Genomic DNA, 25344 nt, shown 5'->3' with positions numbered 1-25344 from the left:
GGAGGTGGGTTTGATCCAAGCGTGCAAAGGCAGAAGTGGCCAGGCCTTCCTTCCCCAGGCTTGGGAGGCCAGTCCACCCTCCGTGTGGTGGGGGGGGGGGGTCCCTGGGGACCCCCCTCTGCCAACAGGGCCCCCACTCCCTCCCTCTGAGCCCCACCTGAACTCACTCTCAACCTGCCCATTGACACAGAGACAAAAGCAGACATTCTTCTTTTCGTCTGTAAGTGCAACTTCATCGTTCTTAGGACGAAGTCCAGACCCATTGGTGTGGCCCACGGAGCCCTTTCCACATTCCCCATGTCATCTCCCACACGGCACCCCAGCCCTCCCCTGGCTCTGCCTGCTTCTGTCCCTGGAACCTGTCTGGTTCCTCCAAGCTCTCCTGGGGGCTTTCTCCACCTCCTCCCACTCCCCACCCATCTCTCCAAATCTCGGTTTAGGTGTTATCTATTCCAGGAAGCCTCCCTCAGAGGCAGACTGGGCACTGGGTGACCCAGATCCCCTTTCAAGGAAGGTCCTGCCACTGGTCACGGTGATGCATCTGCAGACAGCATCAGCTCTCAGTTCTTTGCAGCCTCCATATTTAGTGGCCGAGCAAGGCGGAGGCAGGGGAAGGCCCAGCAGTGTCCACTGACTGGGGCCCTGTGACAGGCAGTCTTCTCTCCAGAGTCCCACGCCCGGCTGGCCGAGGCTTTGTTGGCATTGCATTGCCTCGGCCCAATCCTGCCTCTCCCGTCTCCTTTACACAATTGTCATCCCACTAAACGTCCTGCGCTCTAAACTCCGTCTCAGCGTCTTGTGGCCGAGAACCCAACTTGCCATCCTGTCTCATCGAAACGGCTCAAAAGCATAACGTTGCACAAAAATAAAAATGGCTGCACTAATGCTTCAACGAGGCTTGGTTTTGGACTAGGCAACCTTTTCCCTGTCTTGCTCACAGCGCCCCTCCTCGCTTCCTAGCCTTTTGCTTCAGGAACCTGGTACCACGTGGAAAATGACCAGGGGGCTGGCGGTAGGTACACAGTCCTGCTGAAACTGGCCACGGGCTGTCAAACTCCCCGGAGCCCCTCCTCCCAGAAGGCTCGCAGGTTTTGAAGACCTTGGCCTGTCGCGGCCTTCTTTCCCTGGCAAAGCAATAAAACTATTATCGTTCCTCCTCGTCTGAAACTCTGTCTTCGTGTTATATTTTGCTTCCGAAGCGTGGAGGCTGGTTTCCCATACATTATCCCACACCTCCTTCTGGCCCCGGTCTGGGTAAATGGCTCTTCTAGTTAATTGGAGAACAACTCTTTTCTCATTCCTTTGTGTCACTTTCCCTTCCCGCCCCTGCATCATAACCGTTGACGTAAGAGTCTGTTTCCCACACTGAACCAGAAGTCCACGAGACAGGCTCGCCTTGGCGTGCTTGGGACCCAGGACGATTCCCCGGCGAGCAGGAAGCTGCAAATCAGTATCCGAATCCCACCATTCCTGGTATTCATAAATGACTTTGAGATCCTCTTCCTGTTGGCCTGCTCAGTCGTTGATAGTGAAACGAAAGCATCGGCGTTTCCAAGCCTCAAGAAGACTTCGGCAGGAAGCAGCGTTTTTCCAAAGAGGTGGATCCTTCAGAGAACCTTGCTAAAATGAGGCCTGCGGTGGGTGTAGCCATTCTTTGGGTCTATTAATAAATAAGTTTGTCACCTAGGCAAGACATCTGGGGACATTATCCTACAGATATGTTCAAAGAAGAGTTTTTAAAACGCTCATAAAAGCGGAACAGTGACTGGAAAAAGACATTCCCTGGGGAACGGAAACGCTGGGGATATATATACATATATATATAAGCCTTCCAGCATTTCCTTTAATAGCCAAGGGGCTCTCTGGGGCCATTTTAAGCCCATTTTCCCTAAGTAATGTGCAGCCAGAAAGAGGCTGCCTGGATTCTTCCTTAGTAGCTGTGGGAGAATCAGGGCACAGAGAGAAAACCTTGTTTTATCTCTGTATGCTCTCCTCTCTTTCCTAGGCCACCCCTCCCCCTACAAGAACACCTGCCAAATCTCTGTAGCACAAAATTAGTAATAATAATACCCTGACATTTATTCAGGACTCAGTGGGTGCCGGGCCTATACCGGGGAACTCACTGTGGGTTGTCTGGGTAAACAGGTTGCAGGTTGCCAGCAGCAACCCTGAGGGACTAATGTCATCCCCAAACAGATGCAGAAGCTGAAACTCAGAGGTTGAGTTGCCCAACCCTTGTAGGAACTTTGAAAGCGAGGAAGGTGTGAAGCTAGGTATGTGTGACGCCATAGTCCATCCTCTGGGGACACAGGTAGAATCACCTTGCAAAGTCAGTGCCTGTCTTATCTGTCTTATGGACGGAGGCTGCTCTCAGAGGCGAGACGAGACACGGCAAGGGTGGGGAGGGCGCAGGGGAGTGGGGATGAGGCAGCTGCTGCCCTAGGCCTATGTTCTGCTGTGTCAGCAGAGCCCCAGTGTATAGAAGTCCTGGAGGCCTGCCTCCTAGGATTTTCTGAAATACGCTAAATGCATTAAAAGTTCTGGGACTGATTCCAGTGTGCGTGGGTGTTAGTTTCCACATACTGCCCGGCCATTCTCAGGACACCAGCTGGGTGTCCTACAATGTAGCTCAATTCTGATGCTAACTACTCAGACTCCAGTTTGAGGGTTTGGTCCTACGGGACTGTACCCGCCCCCTGCCCCGCCCCCTCCAGATGCCAGTCGCAAACCCAGGTCATCACTTTGTGCTTCTGACCAACTGGCTACAGCTTGGAGGTTCTAGCGACCCCCTCCTAGGGCTTGTTAAGTTTGCTAGAGCAGATTTCGGACACTCGTCCAGGTTCTAAATCAGAGGTTCCCATGACTTTCTTCTTGGGCTCAAGCAATTTGCTAGAACAGCTCACTCACAAAACTCAGGAAACCTTTTACTCATTAGATTACCAACATACTACAAAGGGTATTAGAAGATTCTGATCAATAGCTAGATGAAGAGGGGCGCCTGGGTGGTCAGTTGGTTAAGTGTCCGACTCTTGATCTCGGCTCTGGTCATGATCTCAGGGTTCGTGAGCTTAAGTCCCGCGTCAGGCTCTGAGCTGGTAAGGTGGATCCTGCTTGGGAGTCTGTCTTTCCCTCTCTGTGCCCCTCCCTCTTTTATACTCTCTCTCTCTCTCTCTCAAAATAAATAAATAAACTGAAAAAAATAGCTACATGAAGAGATACTTAAGGCGAGGTCCTCAATAAAGGAGCTCTGTCCTCATGGGGTTTACTTGGAGATGTTCTCGTTCCCAATCTGGAAGTTCTCCAAACCTCCTCCTCTGGGGTTTTATGGAGGCTTGATTACATCACGAGCCAGTCCCCAGCCCCTCGTCAATCCCCAGAGGTCAAGTGGGTAGGACTGGAAGTTCCAACCATCTACTCCGGACTGGTTCTGCTGGTAACGAGCCCCCATCCTTAGGTGCTTTCCAGAAGTCACCTCATTAACGTAAACCCAGTTGTGGTGAAAAGGGGCTTGCTAGGAATGACAAGACACCCATTTTTACCTCTACGGCTCTGTTTTCAGGAACTGAGGACAAGAGACCAAATATTGAAACCAAAGATGCTTCCATTGCTCTTATCTCTTAGGCAATCTCAAGGACTTGGGGAGCTGTGAGCCAGGAACAGTGGATGAGGACCAAGTGATGTGAGAAATACATTTTGGTCACCTGAGGGACCAAATAGGTATTTCCTATAAATCGCAATATCGCATGCATCTTCTGGGAGTTAGAGCAGTTGGGCAAGAGCAGCAGAGAGGAGGCATAATGTAATGGAAGAGAGCATTACACCTGATTAAATCCCAGGGTGGCCAGTTCCTGGTCATGTGACTCTGGCCTTGCCTCATTTCCTCATCTGCAAATGGGGGGTGGTTTTGTACCTTACACGTAGGACTGAGCGGTTTAAATCAATTAGTAATTCATGTACAGTGCACCATAAATGGTGGTTCCCTTCTCATCGGCATATGGTCTCTCCACAGCCCCATGGAAAACTCACAGTGAGTGACCAATGGAGACTTGGATGAACCTCGGGGCCTCTGAGAGAGGTGCTTCTATGGTCACCTCCATTTTGCCCTCCAGACATCAGAGGATGACAGCAAGGCCTCAGTTATGTCTTCCCTGGTTGCTATGACTGTATAAAGGGTTGAAGGTTGGACAGGTGCCAGGAGCAAGCATTCATTGGTTAGCAGGGTTTCCAGGTCAGGATCCGGGAGAGAATGGTGGTCATTGCCACGGTCTGCCACGCGAGGGCGCCGCTGTCAGAGCCGCAAGCCCTGAGGGCGCCCAGTCAGTTCCTCTAGTTACCTATTTTTTAAAGGTGGAACAGGTGGCCAACTTCTTGGTGATACTTCCATGTCATATGCAGGCAGAATGTCTTTCCAAAATAATTTTTCCCGACGTCCGAATGCACTGATCAATTTCAAGGTTTTGACCTAGTTATTTCGAGGCAAATTTCCAAAGAATCAGTAAGGCTTACCAATCACTATCTGAGAGTAGCTTGACTCAGAGAAGGAAGGGCTAGGAGAGTGATGAGAACGGATGCAGGGTGGGTTGGGGTAGGATTCACGGGAGGACAGGTCACCGGAAAGGGGGGAGCAGAGGAAACTGAACACAAGTCCCGGCGCCAGTCCAACTCTTCCTCCACTGTGATGAGAAAAACACACAGGACTTAAAAGGGTTCCCATTATCCCACTTATGGCTGGGCAAGGGAAAGGGAGGGAGGGGGTGCACGTCCTTCAGGGACAAGCCCCCTCCCCACCACTGATTTTCAGTATTTCCATCTCATCTCAAGAAGAAAACCCCTCCCCCTGGGTCTTAAGCAATAGCTCTTTCCTATTTACCTGTTCAAACCTGTGAGCAAGATGGACAGGGAAACAACACCACCTCCATTCTATCAGAAACTGAGCTTCAGAGAGCCCAGTGACCTTCTCCAGATCATTCAGCTAGTGAATGACAGAATCAGTTTGGACCCAGGTCTGTGTGACTCATCCTGAGCAGTATGGTTGCACAGGTTGTGCATTATACAATTGTAGGAAGGGACATGCACTTAGGGGTCTCCCTAGATGTGTAGATATATAATAGTTTTCCAAAAAATAGCAATCAAGGGTCTTGAGTGAAGGTACCCTTTTCCTAATTTGTCAAAGTTACCATTTGAGCCCTCAGAAGTCCTAGCATGGCTTCAATCATTCCTCTGTCTATAAGTGGAGCCAATGGGCTGTTTCTGAAGTCTGGAAGATCACCTTGAGGGCTGCCCCTGCCCAGCTGGCCTCCTCATGCGCTAGTGCTCAGGCTAATTCCAAAGTCGACTGAGAACCTTCTGAATCCCAGCTAGGACTCTGGGTAGGGGTAGAGACTGGAGGTCAGAGGAAGATGCCCTTTGGTGAAGAAGAATTTGGTAATAATAATAATAATAGAAAGAAAAGAATCCATTCTCTGCTGACCAGGAAAGGAACAGAAGCACCAGTAGGGTAATAAGGAACATGGATTCTGACACCAGACTGTGGACCAAATCTGGGCTCTACCACTTACTAGCTGTCTGGCAGGCAGTAAGCTCCTTAGCTTCTCTGAGCCTCAGTTTCCTCATCTGCAAATGGTGGGTAAGGAGGGGTTGCACGTTTTCAAAGATTGTTGTGAGTATGAAATGAAATAATGCATGCAGAGAGGGCTTGACATAGTGCCGGGCACAGTCAGGGCTCTGCAGATTTCAGCCGCCATCATTGCTATTGGATATCAGGTCAGCAATCAGAGATGCAAACCCAGAGAGTGGGGCTGGGAGCGTGGAAGTCACGGACCTACAGCTGAGGACCCCTCTGCAGTCCTGGTCGCAGCCTGAGGAGACTGGGCAGCTGGCGAAAGCGAGCCTCATTCCACCAAGGCCCATCCAGACATCCCACCCTCAACTCTTAGTAGGCAAGGCGTTGAGAGAGACGAGCTGTCCTGGGTGCTGAGCACCCCTGCCCAGTCCTACTAAGTATGCCAAGAATGCAAGGTCCTGACTGCTCTTTGCCCAGACCAGTTTTTCAAGATTGTGTTTGCAGCAAGCCAGCACCCTAGAGGGATGACGTAATGTCTCCCTCCCGATGGAGAACAGGCATGCTTGCCGCTCTGTATAAAAGCAGTAGCTTCCTCAAGGTTAGTGATCCTCAGCTTTGACGCAAACCCACTTTCGAGGACAACATCGATCTGTGTGACTTGGGACCAGAGGAGACTGATGCCAACGTGATGCTCACACTGCTTTGCGTGCCACGAATAACCAAGTCCTTTGTCGCTGACCCAGGACTGCCACGTCTTCTGCCAGGACCCACGAAAGAGTATCAGGCTAGCTTATTATCTCCAAAGGAGATCTCCCAGGGCTTTGGGAGCCTTCTGCTTGGAAGGAGGGGCGGTGGGGGTTGGGGGGCGGTGTCATTTAGATAGTTTTTATTTTTGAAGCTGCGTCTGACTCTCAAACACATTAGGGGCAGCGTAAGAGGAAAAGAACACATTGAAATTCATCAACGCATCTGCCCCTCCCCACAGAAGTCCGCTTTGGCATTAACACAGCCTTGGATGGGGCTTTTGGAAGCAGGCAGGCAGGTGGGTTCGCCCTGGCCTCGGAGAGCAGCAGGCAGGGATGCTTTATTGATACGCAGTGGTCAGCCTCTCCTGCACCCAGGAATGGGGCTGAGGTTGAGCGGCTTGAATTTCCAGGGGTTTGAAAATTATCCCATGGCACGAATCTTCAGCATCATTAAAGATGAAGGTAGGGAGGGGCGCCTGGGTGGCTCAGTCGGTTGAGCGTCCGACTTCGGCTCAGGTCGTGATCTCACGGTTTATGAGTTCAAGCCCCACATCGGGCTCTGTGCTGATGGCTCAGAGCCTGGAGCCTCCTTCGGATTCTGGGTCTCCCTCTCTCTCTGCCCCTCCCCCGCTCATGGTCTCTCTCTGTCAAAAATAAATAAACATTAAGTTTTTGTTTTTGTTTTTGTTTTTTTTTAATTTTTTTTTCAACGTTTTTATTTATTTTTGGGACAGAGAGAGACAGAGCATGAACGGGGGAGGGGCAGAGAGAGAGGGAGACACAGAATCGGAAACAGGCTCCAGGCTCTGAGCCATCAGCCCAGAGCCCGACGCGGGGCTCGAACTCATGGACTGCGAGATCGTGACCTGGCTGAAGTCGGACGCTTCACCGACTGCGCCACCCAGGCGCCCCAAGTTTTTTTTTTTTTTTTTTAAGATGAAGGTAGGGATTTGAAATCACACCTATCAAGGGTCTCCTGTTTTTCTTTTATTAGCCATTCTGTGTGTGGGGGCTTTGCTGTGAACCGCCTGGAACCCTTGTGGGAAAGATGAAAGATAAAAAAACAAGCTGACCAGCAAACGTCAGAAAGACAAAAAAAACCCACATGCAGATTCTTCTGATCAATGCTGGTGAAGTTCCAAGGATGTGAGAAAAGGGATTGACCCGGATTTTCAGAACATGAGGTTGACCTGCTCTTTGAAAGCTGTGTGTAAACACAGGTTCTATAAAACTCCCACTTGAAACGCACGGTGGGAAGTAAGGGATCTGCCCTTGTCATGGTGCTCCCGAGAGGAACACGGCCTCCCATCAGGAAGGCTGCGGTTTATTTATTTTTAATTTTTTTTAACGTTTATTTATTTTTGAGAGGCAGAGAAAGACAGAGCACAAGGGGGGAGGGGCAGCGAGAGAGGGAGACACAGAATCCGAAGCAGGCTCCAGGCTCTGAGCTGTCAGCACAGAACCCAATGCGGGGCTCGAACCGCAGAACCGTGAGATCATAACCTGAGCCAAAGTCAGATGTTTAACTGACTGAGCCACCCAGGTGCCCTGGAAGTCTGCGGTTTAAAGCCAGGCCTACCTGTATGTAGCCTTTAATGTTGATTTTTGTTTTTCAAAAGAGAAAGGAAAGGAGCAAAAAGTGAATTTAGCTCCAAGATAGCCGGGGGAGTTGATAATATAGGAAGAAGGGAGGGGGCTTCTCACACTCAGCGGGTCTTAACCCTGGGAGGGCGGGGGAGGGGTGGTCCACAGTGAGGACACCCAAGAGTCTGGCTTTGAAGTGTTTGGAAGGAAGGTTCTACAGAAGGCTGAGGGGTGAGGCTATGATCTCTAAGGATCCCCACTGCGGGGCGTGGGAGGCGGGCTGCTGCAGCTGGTCCAAAAACCCTCTCATGTGAACATCACTCAGGGCTTGGAGTGATGGCTCACCCTGGGGACCAGACCAGCCAGCCAGCTCGGGCAGGGGGAGGCACGTTTTACTTCACAGAACCGACTCACCAAAACACCAGAAGAACAGCAGTGCCCCTGGGTGGGGGACCATGGGCAGGAACTCAGATGGGGTGCCCTTCTCCGTGACGCTGGGCACCTGCCCTCCGGAACCTAGCTCCACTTCTAGAGAAGGGGTGCGGAGGGGGTGAAGAATGTCACGGAGGACTTGGTAACTGAACGGCCCCGCCCCGATGCCTGTGTCATCTGAGGTGAGCAGGAACTTAGCCTGGGTCAGTGGCTGCAGAAGCAGGTGTGGCCTGAGCATGCCGGCCCCACCAGGCCACGGGGCTAGAGTCCCCAGAAGAGGGGGTCCTGGGCACTCCAGGAACAGCGGACGTCCCCCACCGTGCGTAAACCAAAGGGAAGGGCCACCCTTCCAAGCTCTGGGGTCTCGGCTCCCTGCTCACTCTTCCGAAAGTACCCATGGAAGCGTCTATGAAGCCTGCCAAGCCCTCTGGGGAGCTCCAGGCATCCCTTCGCCCTGGCCTCAGGGCTGATTCCTTGCAGTCACTTGCCCTGCGGTCGGAGGAGAAGCTTCTCCATGGAACTTTAGCAGCAGCAGGATGATACCTCATGCGGGGCACTTCCCCCCGGTGATGGGAGACTCTGCACAGGGGCTCAGCTGGTAAAAAAAAAAAAAAAAAAAAAAAAAAAAAAAGGCCTAATTTGGAGTCGAAGGCAGGTCCTTCCTCTCAGGTGCCTCCCTGTGTACAACCACAGGAGCTTCCTTTCGAAGAAGAAGTGGGGTTGGCCAGCAGGTGGTAAAGATGCTCACCACTGCAGGGGGCTCCTTCTTCCTCGTTTGCAGCTCCTTTTCCAACCCAAAGTGCCCAGGCCTACATCCAGAGCCCCGCTCGGCATCACTGGGACGCAGCCATGTGGGCTCCGACTCAGGCCATCGGTGGCATCCCTGGCTTTGGGGCCAGTGTCCATGAAGCTGCACTGTGTCTGCACACTCTTCCGTCTGCCCCTCACCCCACTCCCCATTTCGTCGTTCGTTTATCCCCTGCAAGTGGCTGGGCGGAGTAACCCGCCCCCACCCCCACAAGGCGAGTATAAACAAGCCGCTCTTGTCCCTGGGCAGAAAACGATGCAGATCCCCAGAGCGTGAGATCTCCCGGTGCACAAGTCAATGCCACGGAGCCGCTGGCACCAGCCTCCTGGCAAGAAACAGTGGCTGCAGCTGTCAGGTGCTGCTTCTGCGCCACGGTGTGCACGGAGACCGCCCAGGCTTGTCTTACACTCCTGCTGAGAACCTCGTGTTACAGAGGAGGACACGGAGGCACCGAAAGGTTAAGTGACTGGCTCAAGTCCACACGGCTAGTGAGTCGTGGGGCTGGGTTCCAGCCCAGCCTGTCCGAGGGGGCTTTCCTAACCGCCCCATGGCCCGTGCTGCCCCATGAGAGCGGGGGGTGGGGGTGGGGGGAGCATCAATTCATCGGTTCCTGTTGTCATGGTGGATGGGGAAAAAGGCAGGAAAGTGGGGGCCACGGGGTGAGGTCGCCTCTGCGATGCTATTCAACTCCTTGAATTCCTTATTCAATTAATAATAATACCTGTCTCACAAGGTTATTGTGAAATTAACTTAGGGCACGTGAAGTGCATCTCCCAGAGCCTGGCACTCGGCAAGTGCCAGCTGATAGCTCTGACTCCCGGGTATTTGTGGCGACTGCCACAGGAAACGCTGGTCACCTGTCACCCGTGATGCAGATACAAGGTCTTCAAGATCTTCAAGAACTGTTCATCTTCAAGATCTGGCCTTTAAGATCCGTGGGTTCAGCCTCCTCTTCAGCTCATAAATCGCCCTCCCTTTTTAGTGGTGATAGCATTCTGCGGCAGAATAATGACCTTTGAACTAGCCTGCGTCCGTGGTTTCCTTCCCACGGCTGAGGTGGCAGCAGGGAGAGGGAAAGACGCCCGGGGGCCATCGGCCTTGCACCCGGAATCCAGCCCTATTGCTGCTTGGTGTATGGCTTTAGGCAGACCACTTAACCTGTCCAAGCCCTCCTGGGATTTCCTGGGTGTAAAGGAGACAGGATTAATACCTCCCTCTTGGGGCGCCTGAGTGGCTCAGTAGTTAAGCGTCCAACTCTTGATTTTGGCTCAGGTCATGATCCTGCGGTTCATGCGATCAAGCCCTGGGTGGGGATCTGTGGGGAGTTGCTTCCTCCTTTCCTCTCTCTGCCTCTCTCTCCCTCAGATACATAAACCTAAGGGAAAAAAAAAAAAACCTACCTCTTAGGTAGAGGGGAGAATAAAATGAGAAAACGTATTTAAAACTTTGGCTCCTGGGCCTGGCATGTAGCAGCGGGGAACTTTATGTTCCAAGGTGGTCAGAGCAACAGCGAGATTTCTCATCCCCCATGTTCTTCGAGAACGCTGCCGGTTCCACTTGAGGAGTTTCAAGCTACCCTGCCCTGCCCCCTCCCACCTGAACCCTGGCCGGTCCCTGTCACTGCCTGGATGAACAGAAGAGGCGCTGTGGCTCCTGAGGCCAGGTCCTAAGAGGCAATCCCATCATCTGCCTCCACGTACGCCTTTGACACCCTGGGCCATGTCAGAAATGCAGCCACCCTGAAGCCGCCTCGCCGGAGAGACCCTGTGGGGAGACCACCAAAAGGAAGACGCCCCAGGACTCCCCACGGCTGTTGCCCCGCCGTTGAGCCCCACCTGAGCCAAGCGGGGACGAACTACCCCAAGCCCTGCCCAAATTGCAGTTCTGAGCACAAGAAGCAGTTGTGCGGCTAAGTTCGGGCTGTAATTGTCGTGTGGCCGTGGGGACTACAACACCCAACGCCGTTATGCCCCTTGCTAATGCTCAGAACTCTGCAGACCTCATCATCTTTCCATAAAATAGCACTGGCTGGATCCCGTTCCTGCTTAAAATACACTTTCGCCGGCCCCCAACACCCTACGGCCACAGGCCAAGGCCAGATTCTTTGGCACAGCAGCCGGGGGACCCAGAGGGCCACCCAGCCTCACGCCCGCCTGCCGCTGCGGAGCACAGCCGTTGTGTCCTGAGCGAGCCTGGCCTCTGTGCCTGCTGTTGCCTCTGCCCCCCCAGGCCTCAGGCCTGTCTCCCTTTCTCATCCATCCAAGGTCAGTTCACAGGTCACCTGCTTTTCTGTTTCCCTCTCCTTTAGACCAAAGAATAGCCTGTACAACCCAGGAGTTTGACACTGTATTGTGGTCCCTTCTTGGTCTTTTCACCCCGACTATGGGCTGGAGGTGGCCATGGCAGGTACAGCGTCTTATTCATTTTTAAGCCCTTCATTTATTTTTTTTTTTAATGTTTATTTTTGAGAGAGAGAGAGGGAACCAGCGGGCGTGCGGCAGAGAGAGAGGGAGACACAGAATCCAAAGCAGGCTCAGTGCTGTCAGCACAGAGCCCGATGTGGGGCTCGAACCCATGAACCATGAGATCACCACCGGAGCTGAGGTCGGTTGACTGAGCCACCCGGGTGCCCCCTCGCACCCTTCGTTTAATGCGCTAAGAGGGCGTTGAAGTGATGTGTGTGTGTCACGGGTAAGCGTGTTGCCCAGTGTGAGTTATTTACATCAGTTACTTGTGATGCTGATGACGTTACCTGGGATGTTATTTGCAGTTATTCACATCAGGAGTTACTTGTGGTGTACATCCGTTCGTGTACGCTCTTCGCACACCGAGAGACCTGAGGAACCAGCTGCTGTGTGTGGCCTCCAGCAGACCGATGGGCGGCGTCCCTCCAGTCTCTCCAGCCCTGGACTCTCAGATGCAGAAGGGAGCCGCGGTTACCATCAGCTCCGTCATCCCTGGGGAAAGGCCCCCTTGCCTATTTCGAACGGCTCTGCCGTTCTCATCTCAACCCTGCTGTGAGGTCACAGGTTTGGAGGCCGGCAGAAGGATCCCCAAGCATTTCCCACTGTGATCTCACAATACTGGCTGCCGCCCTCGCCCTCCTGGCTCTGCCACAGGGAGCAATTCCAGCTCCCGAGTCTGGAGGGATGTCTTTGTGAAATCTCTTGGCTCTTTAGACATCAGGTCAGACACGAAGCTCTGCTGAGGTGAGCGCCTGACTGACCCACGCCAAGCCCATCGCCTCTCCGTTTACTGACACCCGGGCAGGGAGGGGTGCAGGGCTCTGAAAAGACGGCCACACTGCATCAGCACAGGTGGCCGGACTGTGCTAAGAGGGCTGCGGGAGGGCCCAGCTCTAACCTGGCTCTGCGGGCGTTTCACCATGACCTTGGGAAGTTGCCCCTATTTTCTGCCTGGTTTCTCCCAGCTGTGTAGAAACGAATCATGATAGCTGTCCCTAGGCAGTGTTACTAGCATAAAAGACCTACTTAGGCTCTCTCGAAGGAAGGCATTGCATCCAGGGGGAGGGATTGTTACTGCGTAGAGATTTCGCATTTGCCTGGTCACTCACTGAATGCCCGGCATCTCTGTGCAGAAGACAGATGCCGGTGGTGGTGTTTCTTATTTGTTCATTTCCAGAAGCCCTAACGCTGTGGGCTTTCATCCCCCCGCCCCTCCCAGAACACTATGCTGGTCTTGATCGAGAGCACACGACTGGAGAAGTGGCTGGCTTTGCATTTCTGCTTATGACTTCCGTTCGTTACTGACACCCCACATCGGCGGTGCGCGCCCGGCAAGCCGTGGCAGGCACCCGAGCCTGGGTTCACGAACGCAGAGAGGAGCCACAGGGACGGGACAGAGCGGAGAAATGGGAAAGGGGGGGTTTGTCGGGATGTCAACTGTTGACATCTAATTAAAACAACTTTCTTTTTTTTTTTTTTTCCAACGTTTATTTATTTTTGGGACAGAGAGAGACAGAGCATGAACGGGGGAGGGGCAGAGAGAGAGGGAGACACAGAATCGGAAACAGGCTCCAGGCTCCGAGCCATCAGCCCAGAGCCCGACGCGGGGCTCGAACTCCCGGACCGCGAGATCGTGACCTGGCTGAAGTCGGACGCTTAACCGACTGCGCCACCCAGGCGCCCCAACAACTTTCTAAACATAAGTAAAGATACTTGTAGTTACTGCCTCGGACTACTTCCCTTCCAAGTAAAATCAGATGGAGACGATAAGCAGATGAGAGAGAAAGGAGGCCAGAGGCCACCACCGGCTCCTGCTGGACCCCTCCCAGGGGCTCTCAGTGGGACAGGACAGCAGATGGCCTCGGCTGGTGGTGGTGGCACTCTTAGAGCTCACGCGAGAGGGAAAAGATTGGGTCTGGGCTCTCTAAAGGTGTCCCCACTTCGAGCCCGCCGCACGCAAACTCCGGCGGTGCCTGGGTCTGCTCGCCCCTTGGGGGCTGGGGACCACCACGCGTGACTGGGCACCATCAGCTGAATTCCCTCTGGATGCCGAGGGTGGCGGTATCTGAACAGGTATGTCCAGGGATCTTGGCGTACATGCCCCGACGAGGAGCACATTATCTCCTATACGTGTCTTCTGACCTCACGCAGACAAACATGGGGGATGCATGATGTCGTGGGAAAATCTTGACTTTTCACCACCCCAGCCTGGGCTCAGCCTCCGCTCTGGCACTTACGTGGGTAAGTGTGGACCGTGGGTCATGTGCTTCCTTGCCCTGATCTCCCTGTACTCGCTGTCCTGATGGATGTAAAATGCTTGGCACACAGTAGGTGGCCAGTTCTCCTCAGGGCAGGGATCTCCAGAGCAATCTGCACCCTCTGGCTTCCCTCCCCACCACCCCCTGCCCAGGATCGGAAATGGGCTGTGCACATCACTAATTTTCCGTTGTAAACTGACAAGTGAATCACGAATCGGTGTTCTGTTTACAGGCTATCCTAAAGCTAAATATTTGCAAAAAGCCGAAAGACAGTCTGCAAAACGCAAGTGCCAGGGACAAGGGAGGGACCGATGCCATCAGCGTCACTGAACACAGTCAGACTGGGGCTGGCTCTGAGTTGACTATGCCAGGAAAATGTGTTCTTCTCTAGGTCAGAAGGTAGAACATTGGATGGAAAATCAGCTCCTCCGTCAGAGACTGAGGTTTTCTGGATAGAAACAGGCCAGGCCAGGCCAGACTGGGCCTGAGCCATCAGCTGGGGCCATGGCACGGTCAAGTCCTTGGGATCCCAATGTCATCACATGAATCACCAGTTGTGCTTGGACAGGCAAGTGGAAAAGCTACGAGGCACTGGAGGAAGCAGAGACGGCACTTGGTCAAGGCTGACATGTATTGCAAGTTTCGGCCTCTTAGAAGAAAAACTGCACGTCTCCCCAGTGTCCTCAGCCCCTAGCTCTCCTTTAACTGCTGGGGGAATTGCTGTGGAAAAGCTGGGTAGCAGCGAAGGAGCACGCTCCAGATTTCAGTAAACTCCCCCTCTTCCTCACAAAGGAGCATTATGCAGCCACCAAAGATAAGAAGAAAGTATAAGTTGGTAGAGAAATCTGTCTATGATCTATCGTTGAGTTTGAAAAGCAAGTTAGATGAGGGCCACCTGGGTGGCTCAGTTGGTTAAGCGTCTGACTTCGGCTCAGGTCGTGATCTCGCGGTTCATGGGTTCGAGCCCCCGCATCGGGCTCTTTGCTGACAGCTCAGAGCCTGGAGCCTGCTTCGGATTCTGTGTCTCCCTCTCTCTCTGCCCCTCCCCTGCTTGGACTATCTCTCTCTCTCTCTCTCTCTCCTTAAAAATAAAAAAACTAAAAAAATTTTTTAAGAAGCAAGTTGGATGAAATAGCATGATCTTATTTTTAAAATTAATATCCGTTCATACAGAGCTATGAGCTTAGCTCTATGGTTGTATACAACAGTTAACAATGGTGACTCACAGGGGTTTAGAAGAGACAGTGACTTCTATGTTGCACACTTGTGTCTCATTTGTTTATATAACAAATGTGCATTACTTGCATAATTTTATTTTTTTTAATTTTTTAAATGTTTATTTATTTTTGAGAGAGAGACAGAGCATGAGTGGGGGAGGAGCAGAGAGAGAGGGAGACACAGAATCCGAAGCAGGCTCCAGGCTCTGAGCTGTCAGCACAGAGCCCAACGCGGGGCTCGAACCCATGAACCGTGAGATCGTGACCTGAGCCGAAGTCCGACGCTCAACCGACTGAGCCACCCAGGCGCCCCTACCTGCATAATTTTTAAGAGAGATTTTACTTTAGGTTCCTCTTCCAGTTTCCCTGAAAACATTCACTGATCAGAGGCTTGGGGTAATTCACATTCAGCACAAATTTTAATGAGCAGCTACTCCGGACCCCAGACAGAGGAGCGGACAGACATCCGTGCCGGAGGATGCCACGATGCTCAGGGCTGTCGCGCATGGAGGGCCTCTGGTGTGCAGGCACATTACAACTCTTCTCTCATTCAATCCTTAGGGTTGACTCATTCAGTCAGCAAATATTCCAGCACCCACTCTGTGTCAGGACATGCGCTAGGTCCCCGATTCCCATTAGTGAAGAAATAGACACGGTACCCGCTCCAAATCATCTTACAAATGAGACGTTTTGAGGACGTAAGCAACTTTGTTAAGATGACTCAGCTCAGAATGGAAGAGGGGCAATTAGTTGTGACCCTGGTGATCTGGCACACCTCCCTGAGGGAACACAGCATCCGAGCCCCACCTGAAAGAATGAATAAGGCTTGGACAGACGAGAAGGAACTCCAAGCCAAAGGACCTTGTGAGCAGGGGCCAAAATGGAGATGCAGAGAGCAGATGTGGGCCGCGGTGGTGATTCCAGAGTGACTTGAGGGCAGGGTGGGAAGGGAAGCAGAGGAACCAGCCCGAGGAACGGGCCAAGGTCATTGTGTAGGGCATGGACGCCTTATTAGCAGTTTCAGCTTTATCCTGAAGGCCACAGAGAACTCAGAATTTTGTTGTTTCCCTCAAGGGGGTGATGTGATCAGACAAGCTTTAGAAAGCTTGAAGGGAACGGTGCGGCCCAGAGTCTCTGGAGCCAGTCTGCCTGGGTTTGGATCCCAGCCCGGCCGCTCACAAACTCTAGAGTTTTGGGCATGAGACCGAACTTTCCTGCCTCTTGGGTTCTCCCACAGTTAACATGGGGAGGGACCAATACAGCCAGCCTCAGAGTGATTGTAAGAATTCAACGTCCCTAATACAGGCAAGGGTGACAGGAGTGTTGGATGCACGATGAGGATAAGTCAATGTCAGTCATTACTCTCATTTCTCTGTGTCCGTGTCAAGGACGGAGTGGATGAGATGGGAGGCGGGAGGTGACTGCAACTGACTGAGTGAGATGAGGTCTTTTTTAAAAATCCTTATTTATTTATTTTGAGAGAGAGCGGGGGAGGGGCAGAGAGCGAGGGAGAGAGAGAATCCCAAGCAGGCTCCACACCATCAGTGCAGAGCCCGACACGGGGCTCAAAATCATGAACTGTGTGATCATGACCTGAGCCGAAATCAAGAGTCAGGTGCTCAGACGGAGCCACCCAGGCGCCCTTGAGACATGAGGTCTTGAACTGTGAGGAAAGAAGACGGGAAGGCAAGTGGGCAGGACAGGGGAATGGCTGGCCGGCCAAGAGGGAGGGCTGGGGAGGAGGCCACCCTTGTGCGGCCACAAGCAGGACAGTGAATGTGGCAGGGAAGGCGCCAGGTTTGGGCTGAGGCCACGTTTCGGGTGACTGGGAAGTCCACACAACGCATAGAAGTCATTCAGTACAATCAAGGATTTCCTATGACCAAAAAACAAAGGCTCGGCCTCTCTGGACTGCAAATTCTGAGGTCTTAGGACGTGGCTGAGAAAAGACAAGAATGGGACCCCCAACCCAAGAGCAGGCCCTGTGACAGCATCTGTTGCAGGGTCCGTTCTCCCCCTGTAGTGCCCACCAGGTGCACCCTGTGCTAACAGAGTCAGGTCGCTCTGATTTAAGTCTGTCTCTTACAAACAGACCGGAGGCTTTGATCCAGCCTCTCCGTCCGGTTCGGGCCTTCTGCCGGAGATACCACATTTCCAGAAAGAGCCTCAAAAATGCTTTTTCCCCCCCTTTTAATTTAATACTTATTTATTTTGAGAGAGAGAGAGAGAGAATCCCAAGCAGGCTCCATGCTGTCAGTGCAGAGCCCAACATGGGTCTTGATCCCACAACCCTTGGGATCATGACCTGAACCAAAATCAAGACTAGGATACTTAACCAACTGAGCCACCCGGACGCCCCCAAAATGTTTCTTTCAGTTAGCCATGTGCCTACCGATTCTCTTTAGAGCCATTGAAAACAAAAACAAGTAAACAGACGTTAAAAATAAAAAGCCCCGAAAGTCCAAGGCCACAATACAGTATATGAAGAATGGGGGTGTAGAAACGAGCGGGCCTGGGCCGGATGCTAGGGAAGAAGCACGCACTGTGTTTCTGGTGAGCCCACGTCCTCGTCTGAAACTCCGGTCACGATGTATGGGAACACCCACCTTGGGGGCTGTTCAGGCTAAGTGATATTCAAAAGCCAACTCAATAAACGTGAGGTCTTCTCTCCCTCACCCAGAGGGGTGAAGCCAATCAAGGTGTAAAGTCACGTATTCTTATTTTCCAACCAGAGGAGTAGGATTCCCATCATGTTTCTCCAAATTACTTGACGCCGTTGTCTGTGAAAGCTACATTCTCTGTATATGCATCAGGGCCTTGGGAGGGGGCACCCTTTGACCAGAATCCACACCAGACAGGACGGGCCTCTCCCGGGCGGAGAAGGGAAGAGGTCGGAGGGTCAAGAGAGCTCAGCCTCACCTGGGCACGGTATCGGACGTCTGCCGGGTGGGAACACGCGGTTAAGCTTGATAAAACGGTGACAGAAACAACAAAACAGCAGCACTGTTTAATGATAGAAAGCTCCCTTTATTTCATCATTACAGACTCTGTTTTTAAGAAAGGAATTTCAGGGTTCCTGATTCATTTCTCATTTGGGGCCAACTCCTGATTGTGATGAGCCTGGGCGATCTAAAAGGCACCGTTCCCCTGCCACCCGTGTGTGGAGGCCCCAGCCCGGGATCTCGGGACAGGGGCGACGTTCCTTCAGGGTACCACGGTGCGTGGGGCAGCCACATAGAACTGGTGGGTGGAGGGGTCTCTCCTGCGGCGTACAAGCGGCCGAGAAAGGCCAGAGCTTCGGGGGGCCTCGCGTGAGCTGCCGGCACTTGGTCAGGGCGGGGAGATGGCGGAGGTGGATGCGGGCTTCGAAGGGTCCTTAATCTGAGCCCCAAATCAGGTGCAGTCGTCAGGCTGTCCTCCCAGGCACACGGGGGCTACAGAGCTGCGAAGTTTATCCTCTTGGCTGCACGGTTTCTATCCTCGTGTGTGCAGAGATCTGGGGGCCCTGCAGAGAACCCCTCTGCAGGGCAGGGAAGACCCCAAGCCGATGGGGGTGTGTGTGAGCCCTCCCGCCTCCCTTCACCTACCCCCCTCCCCCTTTTACTGCAAGCGCACGGACTCTGTGTCAGGCGGACCTGGGTTCAAATCCCGCTCTGCAATCTTCTGCACGTTACTTGCTCAAGGTTCGGTCTGTTTCCTCGTCTTTCAAGTGGGGATAATCAGGCTGTTGTGGGGACCGAGGAGGTGATGCACGTTCAGTCATACCAGCCATCACTGGGGAACTAGAGGCGTGTCCCTTGCCCTCCCTGAGCTCACTTCCAGGAAGCTCCTCCCATGCGAGGGCCCAGGGTGGGTGAGGAGAGAGGCTCCCCAGCAGAGGCATGACCAGAGGACAAGCAGAGGAGAGGTCCTCTGGCTCAGCGTCCCCAGAGTCCCTCTCTCCTTGGGAGGGGGCTTCTTGTGGGGACTCTCACAGCACTTATTCAGTTCTCCTGCCTCAGCCGCTCTGACTCCCACCTGGATGGCACCAGGTCACCATATGACCCCTTGCGTTTCCTGTGACCCCAAGACCCAAACAAGGCAGATCCGTCGTGAGGTGCAAAGACGCATCCGACTCCATCCCAGACTTATCCGTTTGGGTTAATTTTCCGAGTGACCGTGGTCGCCGACAGACTCGGAACCCAGGATCCCCAGGGGAGGACACTCAGATGTGATCAAAGTCACACTGCCTCCCCGGGCCCAGCCTCCCTGCATTTCCCCTTTCCTGGTTTGTCTGGAGGAGCTGGGAGTGGGCGGACGGCAAGCTCCAGTGGTCTGGATGACTCATTTCCTTCTCAGAGTCAAGAGCGGGTGTCTGTGGAGGCACGAGGCCCACGAGGGGGGGGGGGGGCACTGGATGCCTCTGGAAGCAGAACAGCAGGTGACGCTGCCTCCGAGCAGAGAAATGACATTGAAGTCAACAAGTACATGAGTCTTTTGGGAAAGGAAAGAGCAAGCGCCAGGGAAAGAGCCATTTTATCCCTTTATTATATACAATATTAAGGCACAAGTTTAAGCAGCAAAGAATAGGAAAATCTTTGGCTGACCAACAGTGTCAACGTTTGCTATGGGGGACACACTGTGTTCTTGGATTCCCCCCCACCCCCATACACAGACCCCCTGGCTGGGCAGCTCTGCGTACCCTCCCCCGCTTCAATATAGACCAGTGAGGTGCCAAGATGTCAGGCTAGAGTCCGCTGGAGGGAACTGAGCACTCTGCCACCAAGCACAGCAACCACGTACGTGGCGGGCGGAGAGGGTGACGGCCCTAGGGCCGTCCGAGTTTTGGCTAAGGTCGGTGTGCGTGCCGGCCCTCGTTTCACAGAATTTCACACAGATCCTGCCAGTGCCCCCTTGAGGAGGGGGCCCCACTGTCCCTCCACCAAAGGGGAAAACACCTTAATTCAAAGAAAACCACTGTGGATAAATGTGCTCACATTCCGGTTAGTAATAAATACTTGCAGGTGTCTAGATGCAAACAGAATCCTAGGCAAAATCACATGTAATTTGGGGCAGCAACAGTTTGGGAGCTGATACAAGAAAATGCTGTGTGTGTACCTCCTTACATTGAGAGCAGGAGTTTAATTCTGTGAAGAAGCAAAGGTTTATGACAAAGAAACACCCCAGTCATTGCTTAACACGACAATAACATGCACTTAAGTATACATGGGCTTTACAGAGCACTAAGGAATATGCACTTCCGTCTGCGTGTATGCAAAGATGTGAACGCATAACAAGGCATGGCAAGAGAAAAGATTTTTAAAAGCAAACCCACCAGAAGTTACACGTACTGATGACTACCGTCCTCCTCAGAAGAGGCCACTTGGAGAGGCGCTAGGAGTCCAAAGACTCATTCCAAGGAACAGTTTTGGGATTTCCTTTTTAAATGCTGTGGCCTTAATCACCCATCTTTATTTATTCAACCGGGATTATTTCCACACTTAAATCCATCCTCAAAGGATGAAGATTTCTCCTCTGGAAGGATAATTAAAGGAACGTGCTAGGCCCCAAAGGCCGTTCTAACAGAGGCGTTCGCAAACTGTTTCCACTCGAGCAGCGGGGCGGTGATGGGTACAGTCCCCCACAGGGTCACCGTTTGAGGAAGGGGTGACATGAAACATTTGGATCTTCCGGATGTTAAGAAAGGAAACCCGACGCACAACCTTGTGCTCCTACCTCCTATGTTCGCACTGACATATACACAGGTCTTCGTATATCATTACATTACTAAGCAAGAAAAGGATATACTACTTAAAAGGAAGAGCGAAAAGTTGCTCATTAGTTCCAGAAGAAATCCCTTTACTGAAATGCTGACCTTTACATGCTCCCAGTTGGTCAGCTTCTGGAAGCTTCTTAATTACTCCACCCATCTCCTATGGAGCCACGCATCAGAGGCAAGCTGATTAAACGAACCTCACATTGGATAAAGCCATTTTAAACACATCGATTAATTAGCAAGAAAGAAGAAAAGAAAAGCAATATTTATAAAGCATCTACCATGGCTGCCTCTGGCTTGAGGAAGCCAACTGTGGGCTGGATACTCTCTGGCTCGGCGATGGCTTTACCATTTAGGAATATCTGCAGGTTCCCACTTACCACGGCCACGGAACTCCTTCGCTCAGGAGTACAAGCTCATTTGCAGCAGCACACAGAAGCATGCTCCCCCGACTCCAAGTGCAGACTGGAGCAGGACTTTGGTTTTGGAAAACACGCCTTTTCTCGGTATCCGACCCGAGCCCTGTGCAGTCAAGTGCCCGATGCGTTCCCAAGAGCTACCCTGCAGGACTGAAGAGAGAACGGCCCCACTGCTCTCTGCCCTCTGACCAAAGCCCTGTGTGAGACGCAGCGGCCTTGTCCTGCAGGTCTGCCTGGAACGGGCCAAATTCAACAGTCACTGGCAACCAATCTCTGGGAGGCAGAAGAAAAGCCAAGGGAAGAAAATACTAATGCACTTGCTCTGAAGTGAGTTGCTGGATTCCCAGCAACACTGCTTCCATATGATACCCTGGTCAGCACGCAGAAACTGCTAGACAACCCATTCCAGGAGGAAGAAGAATTACCCTGGCATGTCTTCACACAAAGCCAAAGCCTTTACCCTCCCCCGGGACAGGACTCGTGAGTTCCATAATCAGACACCACTGGGAAGTCCAGGCCTCTGGACGACGCGCCAAGCGTTTTTAGATGGATTTTGTAAACTTGCATGGGATAGAACATGAAGGCTTCCCTCTGTACCTCGTGTTTATGGGCAATTCTAGGAGTTCTGAGCTTCTAGTCCTATTTCTTAGCTCCCAAGAGGTGTGGCAGGTGTAGGGGTGCGTGTGTGGTGTGCGTGTGTGTGCACGCGCGCATCACAGACGAGGCAGAGCGGGCCAAGGCGCGACATGAAAGATGGCTACCACCCAGCCAAGCAAAACTCCCAGTCCAGCCTGTGATGGAGCACAGCTCCTCTCTCAGGCCTTTGGTTCAGACGCCACTACTGTGAGGCTTTGGGGAGGGACTGAACCTCCCCGAGCCCTGGTTTCCTCCTCTGTGAAATAAGGAGAAACTAGCCTTGGCTCTCCGGGTGGCTCAGAGACTCGTTAAAAGGTACTTACCACCCTGCCTGCATATAGTCAGCACTAAAAAACAGAGCTGGCATTATTTTTCTGAAAATCAAATGAGATAAAGGATGGTAAACTGCAGAACGCAGAGCAGGGGCTCAATACTTGCAATCCCTTTCTCCTATGTGCAAGCAAGGCTTCGAGAAAGCTGCAAACATAAATAAGCCAGCATCAGGGGGCCCTGATGGGGCAGGAAATCTCCCAGAAAAGAAAAAAGCCCCACATCTGAAAGCTAGAGATTCCTTTTCTTACGGAGGAGTCTTAGCGAGTTGGAAGAAATAAGACTGACGGAGACCACAGCACGCTGAAAAAAAACCAGTGATGTTGTTTGCGTTTGTATTAGATGATGAACACTCTGGATCTGGGCAAGCGAGACTGGTGCCCGCAGGTGCCAAAGGGTGTGTTGCAACAGAAAGATGGGGCTTGGGGAGACTGGGGCTGTGGCTCTCGCTTTTACCCATGTCTAGGGGAGACAGCCCAAGTTTGGGGTGGCCCAGGTGTGGGTAGTGGAGGCTGGCAGAGAAGACTCGCCCTCTTATCTCCAGACTCTTTCATGCCCAGTCCGTTCCCAACATTCATCGGGGCTCAAAATATCCTTAAGAGAAACAGCTGCAATCACCTAAGCTTCACCACCGGTAAAAAGTGATGGGGAGCAAAGACTGGGACGGTGCCTCCTGTGCCCCATCCCCGCCCGCATCCACACTCGCACGAGCCCGGGGCATTAGGCAGGCTGCTCGGCCCCCAGAACCGCTCTAGGCCCCCAGAACCACTCTGGCTTCCCGGGGCGGACGGGACTCGAGGAGGAGGAGGAGGCAAGAGGCAGGAAGCACCCAGTGCCCAGAGCCCAGCACAGAGCAGAGCTCAGGAAGAGTCAGTGCTGCAGTGTCACACTCACTGCGCCCCCTCTGGCCGAGGCCACAGATTTCCTCCCTCCCCCTCTCCAGTCCGCACCCGGGTCCTCCTTCCGGGTCCTCCTTCCGCCATTTCAATCTGGGGAGGCTACGACACCACCCACCTTGCACTTGAAAGACCAGCTCTAAAATAAGACAGCCAAGCAAAACTCCCTGAGCAGTGTGGTCTTCAGGGCTCCGTTCAGGTGGGACTTGAGAAAGCCTCAGACCCATGCCCTTTTTCTTCCTTCCCTTAAGCGAGCACGAGGGGAAGGACCTGGGATACAAGGATCCGGCTGATCTGGAGGGAGAAAAATATCAGGACCCCGCAAGAGCATCTGACAACCTGATCAGCTTCTCGTCTTTCCTGCCCAGCACCTCTTAGATGTGTCAGACATGCCACCACACACAGGGGTCAGAGGCTCACCACCTTGCCCACTCCCGGCTCTTCAACATGGTGCTTCCGTCTTACTTTGGTCAACTTGTCCCAGAGGGAAGCCTCGAAAAACGTGCCCGCACCGTAGATATACTGGCCGGTTAGGTTACAAAGCAAGCTCACGACAGAGAACGTCTTCCATGTTTTCACTGACGTGTCACCACGGAAATCTACGTGCTGGTCAACAGCGACCAGAAGGGTGCGAGAGGGTGGAGACGATGGGGAGTATGTGCACGAGCCACAAATTCTAGAAAGTGGGACAAGCTGCCTGGTGAGACTCTGGATGCCACCAAGTCAAGAGTCCTCCATTTCCTGGAGGGCAGTCCTGAAAAGTCTTAGCCCAACAGAGCAACGGGGTGGAGACGGCAAGGTCTATGCAAGGGAGCTGATGTGAGAGAGAAAAGCCAGGGCCTCGAGCTGAATGCGATGTGTCACAAGGACCATGGGATCTTGCGCCTCATCAAAACTTACCTAGTTCACAGTCACAGTGAGATTAAGGGCTGCAGCCCAAAGACTCCAGACTGGAGAAAGCAGCCAGGCAGCCAGCATACGGCTCTGTCCCACTGGTCACTATTAAACAGAGATCATGACGCTGTTCTCGTAAATCCCATAAGGAATTCTGCCCTGTCTTATTAACAAGAAAAAAAAAAAAAATGAATGAAAAGAAGAGTAAAGTGAAAGAGAATGAAGCAGAGGAAGAGATGAACTCAGAGCAGTTAGGGAGTTTGAGCACCAAAATCATAATGCTCCCATCCTGTTTTGTATTTTTACAAAACAGAATCCAGAAAAGCTAAGAAGCCCCAGAATCTCCTGAAAACCCAAACCAAGCAGATAGTTAGGTGAGAACCGCCTTCTTAATTCCCTTCACCCAAGGACACTTCTTCTCACTGCCACACCCGCACACATTCACAGGACACCCTGGATGGCGCAGGTGATGTTACATTATGCCGAGATGGGCTCTCTGAGACTTCTAGGAGGTTCTTCTTAATAAAAACAAACATGCTAAGAGGCAAGGAGAATGGGGCTGTTTCAAGGAAGATCCACGTTCAGGTTTATATGTTTATAACCAAAGAGCAGGTGAACACAGACCACCCCCCCCCCCAAGAGATACATTTTCTATACAATGAAAATCCCACTTCCTGTGACTTCCTTGTTTCCAGACCTACACGTGTCTTCTCTCTCCCACCATAGGCAATACAAATCCATACGAGCGTCTTCACGTAGGTCTTCTGAATTTTTTTTTTTTTAACATTTATAAAAAGCGTCCTCACTAAATTTAAAACCTTTATCAGTTCAACTCATTCCAGGTTTCCCATCCACAACTTTCTTGATCTGTCTCCTCCCTCTCGGCCACGTTCCGCATTCGTCAAGGTCCCACTACAGAATTCCGCGGGGACGCCAGTGTTAGATGAGGACTTCCATCATCTCCCCGTCAGGGAACTCGGGCTTGTGGAGCAAGCTGCTGACGCGGCCTTTGTGGTCGGGGGACTTCCCGTGGCCAGGAGGGTTCTCTGCCAAACAGAAGGGGGCATCAGCAGCCTGCCCTGCAGAGGGGCCGGGCCAGGCCGGCTCTTTCTAAAAGGAAAGCATTACCAATACCCACACTCGGCACCAGCGTTTGTAGGTGAGGCCACAGAACCCGGCCCCTAGTGGAGAAAAGCAGAATGATGGGCGCCGGGATTCAGACGCAAGTCTCAGAGCCAGGGTGCTGATGGGAAGGGGTAAGTGGGTGAAGCGGGCGTGGGGCTGTGTGCCCGGAGCCCCCACGGTGCTCTCCCTCCAGTCTATGCAAAACCACCAAGTGCT

General features: G+C 52.6%; 1 protein-coding gene and 1 long non-coding RNA gene across 16 annotated transcripts in view; one reads left to right on the top strand and one right to left on the bottom strand.

The window, feature by feature from the left end:
• Window positions 1-11820: 11820 nt before the first annotated feature.
• Window positions 11821-13064, top strand: LOC121039533 (uncharacterized). The gene is made up of 2 exons (XR_005794823.1): window positions 11821-12342; window positions 12818-13064. It is a non-coding gene; the product is annotated as an uncharacterized LOC121039533 (long non-coding RNA).
• A 6517-nt stretch (window positions 13065-19581) lies between these two features.
• AMOTL1 (angiomotin like 1) overlaps window positions 19582-25344 on the bottom strand; it is a 159393-nt gene continuing 153630 nt past the window's right edge. For 11 of the 15 annotated variants that reach the window (XM_040489656.1, XM_040489658.1, XM_040489659.1 and 8 more), the window contains one exon: window positions 20247-25049. In XM_040489656.1, the coding sequence (XP_040345590.1) occupies window positions 24943-25049 (107 nt within the window). In that variant the 3' untranslated portion in view covers window positions 20247-24942. Of the gene's footprint in view, window positions 25050-25344 lie in introns of all 15 variants that reach the window. The other 4 variants (XM_040489654.1, XM_040489651.1, XM_040489652.1 and 1 more) reach the window with 1 other exon arrangement.

Source organism: Herpailurus yagouaroundi, unplaced genomic scaffold, assembly GCF_014898765.1.
Source record: "Herpailurus yagouaroundi ecotype Mexico unplaced genomic scaffold, PumYag 180, whole genome shotgun sequence".
In the NCBI taxonomy this organism is placed as follows: Eukaryota; Metazoa; Chordata; class Mammalia; order Carnivora; family Felidae; genus Herpailurus; species Herpailurus yagouaroundi.
Note: the sequence above shows the minus strand (reverse complement) of the source record. Positions and strands in the feature narration are given on the sequence as shown.